At 43.1% G+C, this 14983-nt stretch overlaps 1 protein-coding gene across 1 annotated transcript in view; it reads left to right on the top strand.

Moving 5' to 3' along the window:
* Nucleotides 1-14983, top strand: part of SARS1 (seryl-tRNA synthetase 1) — a 20412-nt gene extending 5429 nt beyond the window's left edge. The window contains exons 2-11 of the mRNA XM_038541099.1: nt 2010-2080; nt 5481-5558; nt 6730-6888; nt 7868-8011; nt 8759-8914; nt 11802-12023; nt 12595-12724; nt 13031-13188; nt 13873-14002; nt 14592-14983. Coding sequence (XP_038397027.1) covers nt 2010-2080; nt 5481-5558; nt 6730-6888; nt 7868-8011; nt 8759-8914; nt 11802-12023; nt 12595-12724; nt 13031-13188; nt 13873-14002; nt 14592-14749 — 1406 coding nt within the window. The 3' untranslated portion in view covers nt 14750-14983. The remainder of the gene's footprint in view (nt 1-2009; nt 2081-5480; nt 5559-6729; nt 6889-7867; nt 8012-8758; nt 8915-11801; nt 12024-12594; nt 12725-13030; nt 13189-13872; nt 14003-14591) is intronic.

Raw genomic sequence — 14983 nt, 5'->3', positions numbered from 1 at the left:
ATGATATAAGGCAAAAAAAAAAGGAGGGGCTCCTGGCGGCTCAGTCAGTAGAGCATGTGACACAATCTCAGGGCTGTGAGTTTGAGCCCCATTTTGGGTGTGGAGCCTACTTAAAAAAAAAAAAAGAAAGATTGGAGTAGAGTGTGATGACCGATGGTAATTAGATTTACTGTGGTGATCATTTTGCCTTGTATACAAATATCAAATCATTATGTTGTACACCTGAAACTAATACAATGTTGTATATTAGTTATACCTCAGTAAAAAAAAAATGATTGGTATAGAAGTAAAGCTGTCATTATTTGCAGATGACTTGATTGTGTATGCAGAACTGAACTACTTAAATTTAGCAAGGTCACTGTATACAATATACAGAATCAATGATATTTGTACATACAAATAACAAAAAGCATCTGATGCCTAGAATACATTTAGTAAATGACATTCAAGGTGCCTACACTGAAAACTGTAAAACATTGCTGAAAGAAATTAAAGATAATGAAGGAATATGCTATATTCATTGATTGAAATAGCAGTTATATTATTTTTTAATTGTTTTCTTTTCAGCACCTAGCATGATGTTTTCTTTTTTATTCCCAGCCCTTAACACGAGACCTTGCAAATAGAAGGGACTAAATAAAGTTTTTAAAAACTTTTAATTTCAAAATAGTTATAGATTCACAGGAAGTTGCAAAAATAGTACAAGGAGGTCCAGTGTACCCTTCACTCAGTTTCTCCCACTGATGACGTCTAACACAACTGGTACAGTATCAAAGCCAAGAAATTGACATTGCTACAATTCACAAACCTTATTCAGATTTCACCAGTTTCACATGCACTCGTGTGTGTGTGTGTGTGTGTGTGTGTGTGTGTGTAGTTCTATGCAACTTTATCCCATGTGTAGATTTGTGTAAGCACTGTCACATTCAAGACAGGACTATTCCGGGATCCCTGGGTGGCTCAGTGGTTTAGTGCTGCCTTCAGCCCAGGGCATGATCCTGGAGTCCCGGGATCGAGTCCCATGTCGGGCTCCTAGCATGGAGCCTGCTTCTCCCTCTGTCTGTGTCTCTGCACCCCCCACTCTCTCTATGTCTATCATGAATAAATAAATAAAATCTTTAAAAAAAAAAAAAAAAAGACAGGACTGTTCCATCATCACAGAGATCCCGCTTACTGTCCCTTTGGAGTCCATTCTCTCTCCCCTCTCCTCTCCAGGCCCTGGTGACTATGTTTCTGTTCCCATCTCTCTAATCAGTGTAATGAGAAAGTAGATGATTTTGTACTAATGTTTAGTTCAAGTTTGGCAAAACCTTGAAAAACAGCTGCCTAGGAGCTGTCTCATTTCTATCAATTACACCTGTCAAAAACTTGCTGTTTACCATGTTGGTGCTCAAGCTTGGATTCAAGAGGTTCTACTTTTGCTAATTAGACTTAGGTTAATGAACCATAATACCAACATATTAGTTTGGGCCAGAATACCCATGTAGGCTGATTAGTGCACCGTCTTCCCTCCAAAGAAACTAAAGCATAAGAAACTTACTATTCTCCAGGATGCCGGGTGAGATTTCTGTCGAGCAAAGGGAGTAACATTAACCATTTCTGGCAGAGAGATGCAGCCACCAAGTTCATGGGACTAGAAACAGGCCTGCTCTCACTCCAGGTTCCAGTGCTTACCACACAGTTTTGTTAATGGATTTTAAGACGATTGAGCAGGTTACAGTTACTTGAGTTTTTCCCAGGTTTCTCAGATGTGTTACTCAACTGTGGCATCATCCAGGTTATGATACTTCCCAAATTCAGTCCCAGAAGGTAATTTCCCTTGTCACCAAATACTGGGGGAACCCCATTGTCACCAATATTTGCCAACTAAATTTGGGACTCTAAAGCTGTAAGATTTCACAACTTCATGAGATCCTTTAGCTCTGACTGTTGAGCTGTGATGGGGGAACGGGTGTTGTTCTTAATTATGTGCGTATCTTTGATATATTCTTGGATTGTTTATTCTTCAGGCAGATTTCGGGCAGACAACTTGAACAAGCTGAAGAACCTATGCAGCAAGACAATTGGAGAGAAAATGAAGGTAAGAGAACTAGGTAACAGCCTTGAGAGCTTGAGCCAGAGGTATTTCATCTTACTCTTAGTTAATACTCACATAGTTTCTGACCTAGTGTGTAACTAATTCTGTGAGACACTGAATTTCTTCCCAAAGGGGCAGATCTTTAAAAAGAAAGGTAGTGGGCAAGGGAACTAAGAAGTACTTTCAGGGATCGGGGAGTCCATCTTCTGTCTTTGGATAAGTCTTAGTGCCTTGGGGTTGTTGTAACAGAATACCATAGACTGGGCGGCATATAAACAAGAGCAGTTTATTTCTCACCATTCAGAAGACTGAGAAGTCCAAAATCAAGGCGCTGACAGATTTCGTGTTGGTGAAGACCCACTTCCTGGTTCATAGACAGCTGCCTTCTCATTGTGTCCTTACGTGGTAGAAGGGAGCTCTCTGGAGTCTCTTATAAGGGCACTAATACCATTTATGAAGGCTCTGTCCTCATGACTTCATCTCCTCTGAAAGACCCCACCTCCAACCGCCAGCACATTGGGGATTAGGTTTCAACATGTAAGTTTGGGGGGCACAGAGTCTGTATGTAGCCAGGTAAGATTCTTGCCACATTGCTCATTCGTTGCCTGTTTTGTTTTTATAATAAATATAAATTCCACCAGCAATCTTATTCAATTATTCCTTTTTTTTTTTCTTATCCAATTACTCCTTAAGTGTAATCTACAGTGCCAGAAAGGTTTTCTTAGGGCGGACTTGAGATTTCTGTCTCACTGTAGTCATGCTCTTTAATGGAAAGAGCACATATAAGGAGTCCAAATCCTGGATTGTTGGCTGTGTGACTTTAGTCAAGTTAACCTCTGAGCTTCAGTTTTCTCATCTGTGAAATGACAATACTAACAGTTAACCATAGAACAGAATTGTGAGAACGAAATTTTTTAAATGTGGAGAACCTGGCACAATGCCTAGAACATTGTAGTTATTCTGCAATTGCAAGTAACAGCGGAGGGCAAGTAGTTTCTGGCCTTCATCCAAAAAATCCTTCCTGTGCTTGAAGAATATTAAGTTTTAGTTTGGCCTTGCTTTGGTATCCAGAATAGTTTATGCTTTTAATCTTTCTTCAAAAACATCCTCTTAGCCCCTTAGTCATTTTTTAAAAAAACATATTAACTGCTCCCTCAAACCTGTCTCATTTTTAAGTTGTAAACCTCTAAACTAAACCACAAAATCATAAAATTTTGGAACCTGAACCAGTAAAGAGTATAATAGAAAGACTCCCTCCGGATTCTAGTACCTTACACTTCACAGATAGTCTGAATCCTTCTCTTTAACGGTATTTTGTTACACTTTCAGCTTGTGATTGGCTGTGGAAATTGATACCAATAATCATACAGTTTTCTTCCTTTGGGACTCAAGATGCTTAATATTTGCATGTCAAAGTCCCCATAATTATGTTAATTCCAGCGTGCACTCCTGCCTGTATATTCTTTGGAGCACATATATAGATAATGCCAGCCTAGCATTTTCCTAGCAAGAAGATGGGAGTGTTTTCATTTGCAATAGCGTTCTTATATCCCTTCATTGTAGCTCCACAACCAGTGTTAACTTACTGTCTACTAAGTTACTCCCTTACTATGCATTAGAATGGTTTTAGGGGCAGCCCGGTGGCCTTCAGCCCAGGGCGTGATCCTGGAGACCCGGGATCGAGTCCCATGTCAGGCTCCCTGCATGGAGCCTGCTTCTCCCTCTGCCTGTGTCTCTGCCTCTCTCTCTCTCTCTCTGTGTTTGTCATAATAAATAAAATATTTAACTAGAATGATTTTAGCAGTGCTTTCATTTGTATAGCAGTTGAAAGTATTAAAAACTCTTCTGCTTACATCTCATTTCGGTAGTTTTTTTTTTTTTTTTTTAAGATTTTATTTATTTATTTATTCATGAGAGACACACACACACACACACAGAGAGAGAGAGGTAGAGACATAGGCAGAGGGAGAAGCAGACTCCATGCAGGGAGCCGACGTGGGACTCAATCCCAGGTCTCCAGGATCACACCCTCGGCTGAAGGCGTGCTAAACCACTGAGCCACCCAGGCTGCCCTATTTTAGTGGTTTTGATCTTTGCTGCAAACCTGGAATATGGACAGTACATTTGTCAACCTTATTAAAAGGGCAAGAGAATAGGCTTAGGAAATTAAGGGTCTTGCCTAAAATCACATAAATTAGTTGTAGAGTCAGAACTTGAACTCAGGAACTTGAATTTGCTGCCCTGAGGGATTATCAGATAACAGAGGGGCCTCAGCTCTCTTGGCTACTAAATGGAAAATCTTGAGATTTAGGCCATTTATTTCAACCTCAGTTGTCTCTGCTTATTCTTAACAAGACTCATTCTGAGATTTTCAGACTTTTGCAGTTTTTAAAGATGATTTTGCTTGAGTCACTGAAGGATGTAAGTTTGTTATGGTTAGCATCCTGACTTCTCACTTTAGTATATGAGAGTGTATAATAAATCTAAAGAATTTCTATGCTTTACCCTCAGAAGATTTAGTTCTTTATAAGACTCAGCTTTGTGCAGTGGTATATGAGGTTGTATAAATATAATTGCCTATTGTTAAATGTATGGAATTAAAAAAAAATCTTTAGGACATTGCACGTGATTTAGTCTTGCAAAGCAGACCCTGAACTTCCTCAACTTGTTTTTATGCAAGTTTTGCTGAGGTCTTACATATCTTGTTATTATAGCCTTTGATAATTTTCTTTAATTCCTTTTAATTTGGGAAGAATCTGACTCTTAAAATTATCTTCTTCACGGCTCTGGGCAAGGATTGGAAATGATTTGACAAAATATCATAAAGAAGGAGAAGAGAAACCAGAGAGGAGAAAATCTAGCCCTGGGTATGTTCTATGGTTTTGCCAAGTTGCATTGATTGCTCTAAAGTTAGTTCCAGATTGTGACTTTTTTCCTCAAAATTTTTGTGTTCCTTAGCGTCCTAATATTCTATTATCCTATCCATTTTTTCCTGTTAGCCTCAGTGCTGGAATTGTTCTTAGTGTGTGGACAAGGTTTCATAAATTCACACCCAGGCACTTGCCCCAGAGCTGGACAGTAGTGTGAACCTTTTCACACATTCTTGGTGCCCATAACTACTCTATGTCCAGGGCAGTCATTCTTCTTACGTTCCTATTGATGTCAGCTTTCTGACCTCGCTGGATTAATTGATCTGTCCAGGATCAAAAAAGCTAGAAAGTAGCAGGATAAGGACTCGAAACTTTCTTGCTTCCAATTTACTAATTTTTTTCTCTCACGTGTTGTAGCCTTCAGATATATAGCAAGTTCTGAGGTTTGTTTATATATTAATCTGGGGTGTACTTATAAAACTATGTCAGAAATTTTCTTTTATTTAGTAGTATTGTTTTGTTTCCCCTTGCAGAAAAAAGAGCCAGTGGGAGATGAGTCCATTCCAGAAGATGCATTAAATCTTGATGACCTCACTGCAGACACTTTAGCTGTAAGTTGTTATCCTTCCCTTTTCTAGGCTGGATTTCTGTTCTTCCATCGTAACTCTGTTCCTAGACAAGTGAGTGCTGACACTTGGCGCCACACAGCATTGTGGCATCCTTGAATGTGTGCAGTGGGGAAATGTCCCCCTCCACCCTCGTTGGACTCCATACTTGAGTATTTATTAGATCGAGTAGCCGGGGACGGATGAAGTGGAAAAGTCAAAAGTAGGAAGAAAAGATAAAAGGAGCCAAGCTATGTTTGGTTTATAGAAATCTGTTTTCACAAAGTCAAGGAATTTTTCAATTTATTATAATTCAGTAAATATTCACAACAGTGAACCTAGAAAAAATAATTTTCAAGTTTTTTGGTCACCAAACCCATTCTTAAAACCTATAACACAAAAGCACAGTGAGAGCATAAATACACAAAAACAAAGTTGCTGTGCCTGAAGGGCTGAGTTGGGGGTGCTGTTGCTGTCCAGCCCCACTTGCTAAGGGCTCTCCTGTCCCCAGGAAATCATAGTTTGAAACACTTGCAGGAAGGAATCCAAGGGCAGCCCTGGTGGCGTGGCGCAGCAGTTTAGCGCCGCCTGCAGCCCAGGGTGTGATCCTGGAGACCCGGGATCGAGTCCCACATCAGGCTCTCTGTATGGTGCCTGCTTCTCCCTCTGCCTGTGTCTCTGCCTCTCTCTCACTCTCTCTCTCTCTCTGTCTCTATGAATAAATAAAATCCAAAAAAAAAAAAAGGAAGGAATCCAAAATAGCTTAAGACAGGGTCTCTTACTCCTAATAAATTTATAATCTTCCTAGGGAACAATTAAATGTAGTACATAAGAGTGCTAAATCAGGAAATCAAAAAGTACAAGTTAAGGGAAAGAGCTCTTAAAAGAGCTAGAGGGTTAAAACCCCTGAGATATGTAGGAATGAAAGAATGGCCAGAATTGATCCATCTCTGCCTTAGGTACCCCAGAAGAAAATGCCAATGCATTTGTAAGGGCAAAACTGTGTACTGGTGTATGTGTGTGTGAAATCTCAGTTCTTTGAAAGCCTTCATTACTGATTTGAAAAATGCTATCACAAGGGTTGTCATTAGAGCACAACAAGGTTAGGACAACAGAGTCTTATTCCTACTCTGTCCTCGGCTTGCTGTTGCTTAAGTCCTGGCCTGTTCATCTACAGAACCTGAAAGTCTCACAAATTAAAAAAGTCCGACTCCTCATCGATGAAGCCATCCTAAAATGTGATGCTGAGCGGATAAAGCTGGAAGCAGAGCGGTTTGAGAACCTCCGAGAGATCGGGAACCTTCTGCATCCCTCAGTGCCCATCAGCAATGATGAGGTAGGTGTGGGGTGCCACAGCAGGCTGCTGCCTAGCCGGTGCTCCTCTCTGTTGGGGAGGGAGCAGGGTGGGAGGAGGACAGGGAAATGCTGGCACTCTCTGTATAATAGGCCTTGTGTCAGAACCAGGCTCTTTGTATATTCGCTCTGCCCACCAATTGAGAATTGAAAGAGTCAGATTGTTGCCTGATTGGCAAGTAGCAGAGACGGCAGGTAGGAGGAGACTCCTGGCACAGAAATCTCGTCTAAATCCGGCTGCTGTCCTCCACTGCGTGTTGCCCGTGGTAGCAGTGAGTCCTGTGGGAGGGATCTGCTAAACCAACCTCACCCCTCACCCACACCCTGCAGAGAAGCTGCAGGTTGAAGGGAAATCTGCATGATAAAAGTTTCCTGCTGAGTGGGAGCTTCCCCGGCACAAAGCTGCTCTGAGCCCTGCCTTTGTTCCCTGACACCCCAGCCATGGCTGGGCCCATCTGTGCCTCTTTCATTCATTCCCTGGTGAACGAGCATTAAACTCATTGCAAGCTAGGGTGGGAGACTCGGGAGGTCAGGGCCCTGAGCCCGCCCTCATACGGCCCCAGGACCAATGAGAGCCTGGAAAAAAAAAAAATCTACATTCTCCTCTGTACCCCAGGCAATGCTGATGGGGGGTGGGGGGTCCTGTTGCTAGATTTTCAGGGAGTCATTTAAAAGGGTAAAAAAAAAAAAAGTGAGAATACAACAGATCTCTTAGAAATTCATGATTTCAGTTCCATGGCTAGAATCACTACTAAGAATTTGTAAATTATTATTTCTCTTTTGAGCACAAATGCTCTAGCAAATGCCCTTCCTTAGTCTGTATACGCAATGACCAAAACCTGGTGTTTGAGTTAACCAGTAGTTCTGCAAAGCTCTAGGTTGTTCTTGGAATGGGGTTTGGAAAACTGAGGTTGTGGAATTCAGGGATCATGCATCTTTCTCTCCTGGTCTTGTTTCCTTAGGATGCTGACAACAAAGTAGAGAGAATCTGGGGCGATTGTACAGTCAGGAAGAAGTACTCTCATGTGGACCTGGTGGTAATGGTAGATGGCTTTGAAGGTGAAAAAGGGGCTGTGGTGGCTGGAAGTCGAGGTTACTTCCTGAAGGTAAGAGTCAGGAACCTGTGGCGATGGGATTATAAAGAAAGAACTAAAAAAAATATGTGTGGAAAACATAACCTATTTAAAAAGGCCTACAAATCCGCCACTTGTTTTCAGCCTTTCTACTGCAAACGTACTGGCAATTAGGTGCACTTCTCTTAGCCAGGAGAGTGCTGCTCAGGATTCCCTAGAACAAGAGCCACTACATGACCCTCCATAATGAATATATGTTGTCCTGACTGAATCGGAACAGTCTGCCTTAGTGTAATTGGACAGTCAGACAAGTAACAAAGAATCAGGACCCACTGTGATGAGTGCTGTGGTGTGAGAGCTGTGAGCACAGGTAGGCAGAGGCAGCAAACCCAGATCAGTTGGGACAAGGGGCAAATGAATTCAGAGGAGACTTCCCGAAAGGCATGGGAAAATAATTTTGGAGATACTGTACATATATACGTATACATAAGTATGCTCTAACATATACGGAAACCCAGTGTTTTAAGAACTAGTGCAAAAAAGCTCTCCCACGCAGCCTGGGCACATAATCCTTTTTTCTTCACTTTGCTTTTCCTTACAGTGTGCCTAGATGATACGCTGGACATTAGTATTAAGAAAGACTCTCTTGAGTCAGGTGTTGGGGTTCACAGTCTTTGCTGGCCTCCTGCATATCCCCAGTTGCCTCTGAGTGTAAATTTTAGCAGATGAACACGATGGCAACAGAACCCAATCACACAGTGCTTGTCTCTGCTCCTTTAGGGTGTCCTGGTGTTCCTGGAACAGGCGCTCATCCAGTACGCCCTTCGCACCTTGGGGAGTCGGGGCTACACTCCTATTTATACCCCCTTTTTCATGAGGAAGGAGGTCATGCAGGAAGTGGCACAGCTCAGCCAGTTTGACGAAGAACTTTATAAGGTGAGTAGCCTGGGGCAACACAGCAGACTGACTTAAGTTATGAAGTTTAACTTCAAGGACACAGAGCAGTGCTGCCCAGTAGAACTTCCTGCGGTGATGGAAATACTCTGTATCATGGCTGCCAAGCACTTAAAATATAGCTAGTACAACTGAGGAAGTAAAATTTTTATTTTTATTAATTCTGACTTAAATAGCCACATAAGGCTAGTGGCTACCATACTGGACAATGTAGACATAGAGCCTGTTTTGACTTTCCCAGATAATCTACATGACTTTCCTAAATTGAGCATACTTTAACACCAGGGGCTTTGAAAAGAAGCATACTTTTTGAGTGCTTGGATGGAAGACTATTATAGAAGTGGCTGATCTTCCCCTATCCTCCTCCTCCTATCCCCAAACTGGAAGTTTCTAGACAGCGAGACATATTTTCCTTGGGATGGATGTGGCTTCCAGTTTGTGGCTCTTTCTCAGCCACAGACTATCTTAGGGAGAGCCAGAGGATTCACGTTGAGAGTCAGGTCATTCTGACGAGCTGGTTCCAACACCAGCTGTGGTGCCCCCAGTCTATACCTAGCACTCAGAATTTCTAGAGTGTCTCTGCTAATGGCTGCCCCTCAACAGCATAGTCCACTCTTCACTTGTCTCTCCCCTTCAAGACCATTCTGTCAGAAGGGAGTGACTTGGCTCTTATTGGCAGGAGTTAGACAATGCTCTTGGGCTCACCTGACTCACCTTTAATAGAACTTCTTCCCAAGGAGTCCTATTGATGAGTTCTAGTTATGTTTTCATTTAAGATACAGTGGGAAGCAAAATACTCTGTAAACCCTGAGCATTAGTCTAACCTTGGTATTCTCCCTCTCTTCTTCCCTTTCTTTCTATAAGATTTCATTCATTCATTCATTCATTCATTCATTCATTCATTCATTTATAGCAAGCAAGAATGCGTGACGGGAGGGCCAGCAGGGGAGAGAGAATCTCAAGCAGACTCTGCATTGAGCATGGAGACCAATGCAGGGTTGGATCCCATGACCCTGAGATCATGATCAGAGCCAAAATCAAGAGTCAGACACTTAACTGACTGAGCCACCCAGGAGTCCTTTCCTTTTCTTTTAGTGAAGAAGGGAATGTTCATGTATCGGCCAAAATCTGCCTTCTTTTCTTGTTTTCCTCATTTCAACCCCAAGACTGGATAATCACTTACAGAGCTTTAGAAAGATACCCTGCAGGGAACATCAGAGAGAAACTTGGTTTCTCATGGAGGATTATGAGAGAGACACTAGGTAGTAGGTACCTCCTATGTTTCCTGCATTTTCCATCTCTTCTCCAGATACTTCTTGGATCCATATATGGGAAGAATCACAGGTCCCCATAGTGAGAGTTTGGGCTGGCACTTCTTGCCTAATAATCTCAGCTTGTGACTTCTCTGGAGCAGTGCTGTCCAGTAGAACTCTCTACTACATTCCCAGTAATGGGAATGTTCTGTATCTACTGTCTAGTTGACAGCACCAGCCATATGTGGCTGTTAAGCACTTGAAATGTGGCTAGTGGCTAAATTCCCCCAGTCAAGTAGCAACATAGTCTTCTAGGTCCCCAAATGCTGACCCAGAGGAAGTTTCCTCCCTTCTTTTTTTTTTTTTTTATTATTTTATTTATTTATTCATGAGAGACACACACAGAGAAAGGCAGATAGGGAGAAGGAGGAGAGGCAGAGGGAGAGGCAGGCTCCATGCAGGGAACCCAACTGGGACTTGATCCCAGGACTCTGGGATCACGCCCTGAGCTGAAGGCAGACACTCAAGCACTGAGCCACCCAGGTGCCCCTCTACCCTCCTTTTTTAAAAATTAAAATAATACCACATGATAAAATTTGGAAATGATGGGGGAAATCATCTTCTTTTCCATTACCTCATAGTTGTCATTTTTAATATCCCTTTGGGGGCTTTTTTTCATATATATATATCATTTTCTCGTATTTCCCTCACAATGTGTATAAATTGCCTCAGCATTATATCAGAAGCATTTTTCAGTGTTACCTCACAGTCTTCATAACCAACATTTTTTAAATGGTTACATAATATTACCTGGCCTGGATGTAGGATAGTCGACTCTTCCCTTGTTGAAATATTTAGGGGACTTCTTTTTTTGCCATCAGTAAGTAATGTTACAGTGAACTTTGTCCTGTTTATACCTTTTTTTCTTCTGTGTTACTTTCTTTAGCTGAACACCAAAGTGATTCTTCAAGGAGTGTAACCCTAGACTAACTCATAAGCACCAAGAAAGCAGAGACTATCTCCTTTTGCCCAGCATTGGCAAACTTGGCATTTAATAAATGCCTAACAAACATTTGTTGAGTGGATTAATTTTTTTTAAGGGTTTTATTTATTTATTCATGAGAGACACAGAGAGAGAGAGAGAGAGGCAGAGACATAGGCAGAGGGAGAAGCAGGCTCCCCATAGGAAGCCCAATATGGGACTCAATCCCAGGACTCTGGGATCACGCCCTGAGCCGAAGGCAGACACTCAACCACTGAGCCACTCAGGCATCCCGAGTGGATTAATTTATACTGCTACCAGCTCAGGTTTAATTGCACTGCCATCATTGGCCACTGTACATTATTTATAAATGCTTCATTTATTAGATAACTAAAAAACTACTATTATAGTATTTTATCTCCTATTAATTTGCATTTCTCTGATCCCTAGTAGGGATCCCATTTTTGGAGTGACTCATTCCCTCCTTTGTCTTTTTAGCATCCCCTGCTCGCTTCTAGGCAGAGATTAAAGGAAATTCTTCCCATCTCATCACTGGAATCTTCCCTGTGCTTTCTTGCTCTGGCTGAGGTCCTCATCCCTCACTCTTAACTAGTAGAGGTCCCTCCTCCTACAGGTGATTGGCAAAGGCAGTGAAAAGTCTGATGACAATTCCTATGACGAGAAATACCTGATTGCCACCTCAGAGCAGCCCATTGCTGCTCTACACCGGGACGAGTGGCTCCGGCCGGAGGATTTGCCAATCAAGTATGCCGGTCTGTCCACTTGCTTTCGCCAGGAGGTGGGCTCCCATGGCCGAGACACCCGCGGCATCTTTCGAGTCCATCAGTTTGAGAAGGTGAGTGGTCAGGTTGGGGTGGGGAGTAGGACCCTTCTCAGTCTCTCCTAGGTGGTTAGAGGAGAGGCAGGCTCTGTGTTGCTCAGACCCACTCTGGTTTCCGTCTTCCCTCTTGCCGCCTACCTCTGTTTCTACCTGAGAAGCACATGCTAGAATGGCTGTGAGCACAACTCTTGAATCAGGCTGCCCGAGTCCCAGTGGCAGTTCTGCCGCTTAGCTGTGTGACCTTGAACAAGTTACTTAACCTCTCCGCACTCAGTTTCCTCCTCTACAAAAAGAGGAGGATGATAGCTCCCGCCTCATTAGGCCTGCTGTGAGGATTCAGCTAGTTGGTGGGATAAAGTACTTAGAATAGGACCTGGCGTGTATGTGGTAGGAACTCCGTGGAGCTTTGTTCTTGCAGCCGCGTCCAGCACCAATCTCTGGGCCGGGGCGGGCGGGGAGTGGGCAGCCTTGCCTGACTCCCAGTGGTGTAGGAATAGGTCTTCACTGCAAGGCTATCTCCCATTTCAGCCCTTTAGTTTTTTCGCCCCATCCCATTGTCACGGTCTCCTTGGGTCCCTCTCTGCAGATTGAACAGTTTGTCTACTCATCACCACATGACAACAAGTCATGGGAGATGTTCGAAGAGATGATTACTACCGCAGAAGACTTCTACCAGTCTTTGGGGATCCCTTACCACATTGTGAATATTGTCTCAGGTATCCACTCCCTTTCCCTTGTCCCACGAACACTACCCTCACCGGGTGAGCTGCCACACAAAGAAATAGCTTGCAAATCCAATTAATTGTTCACATTAATTAAAATATCACACTCTTGCCACTTGGGAGTATTTGGTGATAAGAATATCTGGGCATGATTTCATTCCTGGGGATAGGATGAGAATTAAAGAATTCCTCAGGTTTGCTAAAGGTCAGTCTTCCTTTTTTTTTTTTTTTTTTTTTTTTAAGGTCAGTCTTCTGAAATACCATCCCTCCTTCATGAATTCTAGGGGTTTTTCCTTACAGGTTCTTTGAATCACGCTGCCAGTAAGAAGCTTGACCTGGAGGCCTGGTTTCCGGGCTCAGGAGCCTTCCGTGAGTTAGTGTCCTGTTCTAACTGCACAGACTATCAGGCTCGCCGGCTCCGAATCCGATATGGGCAAACCAAGAAGATGATGGACAAGGTAGGTGACCCCTCAGGAGATGGGAAATAGGGCCTCATGTAGAACAGGTCCATCTTATTTCTCAGTCCTTAGAGAACATTATGTCCCAGCATCATGGGAAAATCTGAACTTCTCAGTCTAGACCAAAAAGGGAATCTGAAAATGACTTCTACTGCATTAGGACTGAGTCCTTTTAGCTAGAAACCTGAATCTAGCTCTATTCTACAAGGTAATTCTAGCTCTTCTCTTTGAGGCTTTGTTTTCTCTGACTCCAGATAAAGAATAATCCCCATTTGTCTACAGAAGACAAGTTGAAGGCCCTATCTTCTCTCTCACCCAAGAAGGTCTGGGTTTGTAAGTTTATCTCTTCAAACCCAGTTTTCAGGCCCTAATCTTTTCCAAGTCAGGGACTTGAAAGGGGTTAAAAGGAGAGGCCACCATGGAAGTTTCCTCCTGCCCTCAAAGGGCCCAACTCTCCTCCGTTTGCTAGGACTTATTACTAGTCTCTCATGGAGGTATGAGGAATCTTCCTGGAATTGTGTAATAGGCAATAAATACTAAACAGAATGTCAGTCTAGAGAAAGATCAATAATGCTTTGGATTTGGATAGTTACAGTTGGGGGAGTCTGGCTGAGTGGTTGGTTCCTGGTCATGAGTGAGACCAGATTGAGTTCCATGCTCCTTCTGGGGACCCTGTCTTTGCAGGTGGAGTTTGTCCATATGCTCAACGCTACAATGTGCGCCACCACTCGCACCATCTGCGCCATCCTGGAGAACTACCAGACGGAGAAGGGCATCGTCGTGCCTGAGAAATTAAAGGAATTCATGCCACCAGGTAAAACTGCCTGTCTAGCCCATCTTCCTCTTCTTCTGTCTTCATAATCCTCTAAATATCGAGCCCCCTTTCAGAATATATAAACTTTTTTTGTTCAGAAACAGTCCCCAGGGACACTTGGGTGGCTCAGTGGTTGAGCGTCTGCCTTTGGGTCAAGGCGTAATCCCAGGACTCTGGGATCGAGTCCCACATCGGGCTTCCTGCATGAAGCCTGCTTCTCCCTCTGCCTATGTCTCTGTCTCTCTCTCTTGCTCTCTCTCTCTTTCTCTCTGTCTCTCATGAATAAAAAAATAAAATCTTAAAAAAAAAAAAAAAAAAGAAAAGAAAGAAACAGTCCCCAAAACTTTCCCTGTCTTCTGGTGCTGGGCATTACAGGGGCAAAGTTGAGAAAGTAGCCACTAGAGGTATGACATCCTGTTTAAGTGCAGCTAAGATTCAGACTGTGGAAGAAAAGAATTAATGAAACCAGTTCCCATCATGGGTGCCCTTTTGTTCATAGGGATCATTGTCTCATGGAACTCTCCCCAGAAGTCTTTGGGCTTTGACTCCTGAGAAACGATAGATTATTTAGTTGGCTCTCTCCCTCCAGGTCTCCAAGAACTGATTCCCTTTGTAAAGCCTGCACCCATTGACCAGGAGCCATCAAAGAAGCAGAAGAAGCAGCATGAGGGCAGCAAAAAGAAAGGGGCATCAAGAGACGTCCCCCTAGAAAGCCAGCTGCAGAACATGGAGGTCACTGATTCCTGAACATTCCTTCCTCCCAGTTTGTCAGGCTTTCATTTCTGTCCACTGGGATCTCAGAGCCTGCCCACGGGCAGGGAAGCCAGGCACCCACTCATCACCCGCCCCATCTGACTGCATTGCTAAAAGGGGAACAGTCTGCCATGTACAACGCGATGTTCCTGTCTCCTTGCATGGGCATAGGATCCATTCTCTGATGACTGATGAAACCATGTAATAAAGCATCTCTGAGGAAGACTA

The sequence above is a fragment of the Canis lupus genome, chromosome 6 (assembly GCF_011100685.1).
Source record: "Canis lupus familiaris isolate Mischka breed German Shepherd chromosome 6, alternate assembly UU_Cfam_GSD_1.0, whole genome shotgun sequence".
Lineage (NCBI taxonomy): Eukaryota > Metazoa > Chordata > Mammalia > Carnivora > Canidae > Canis > Canis lupus.
This window is presented reverse-complemented; position numbering and strand designations above follow the sequence as displayed.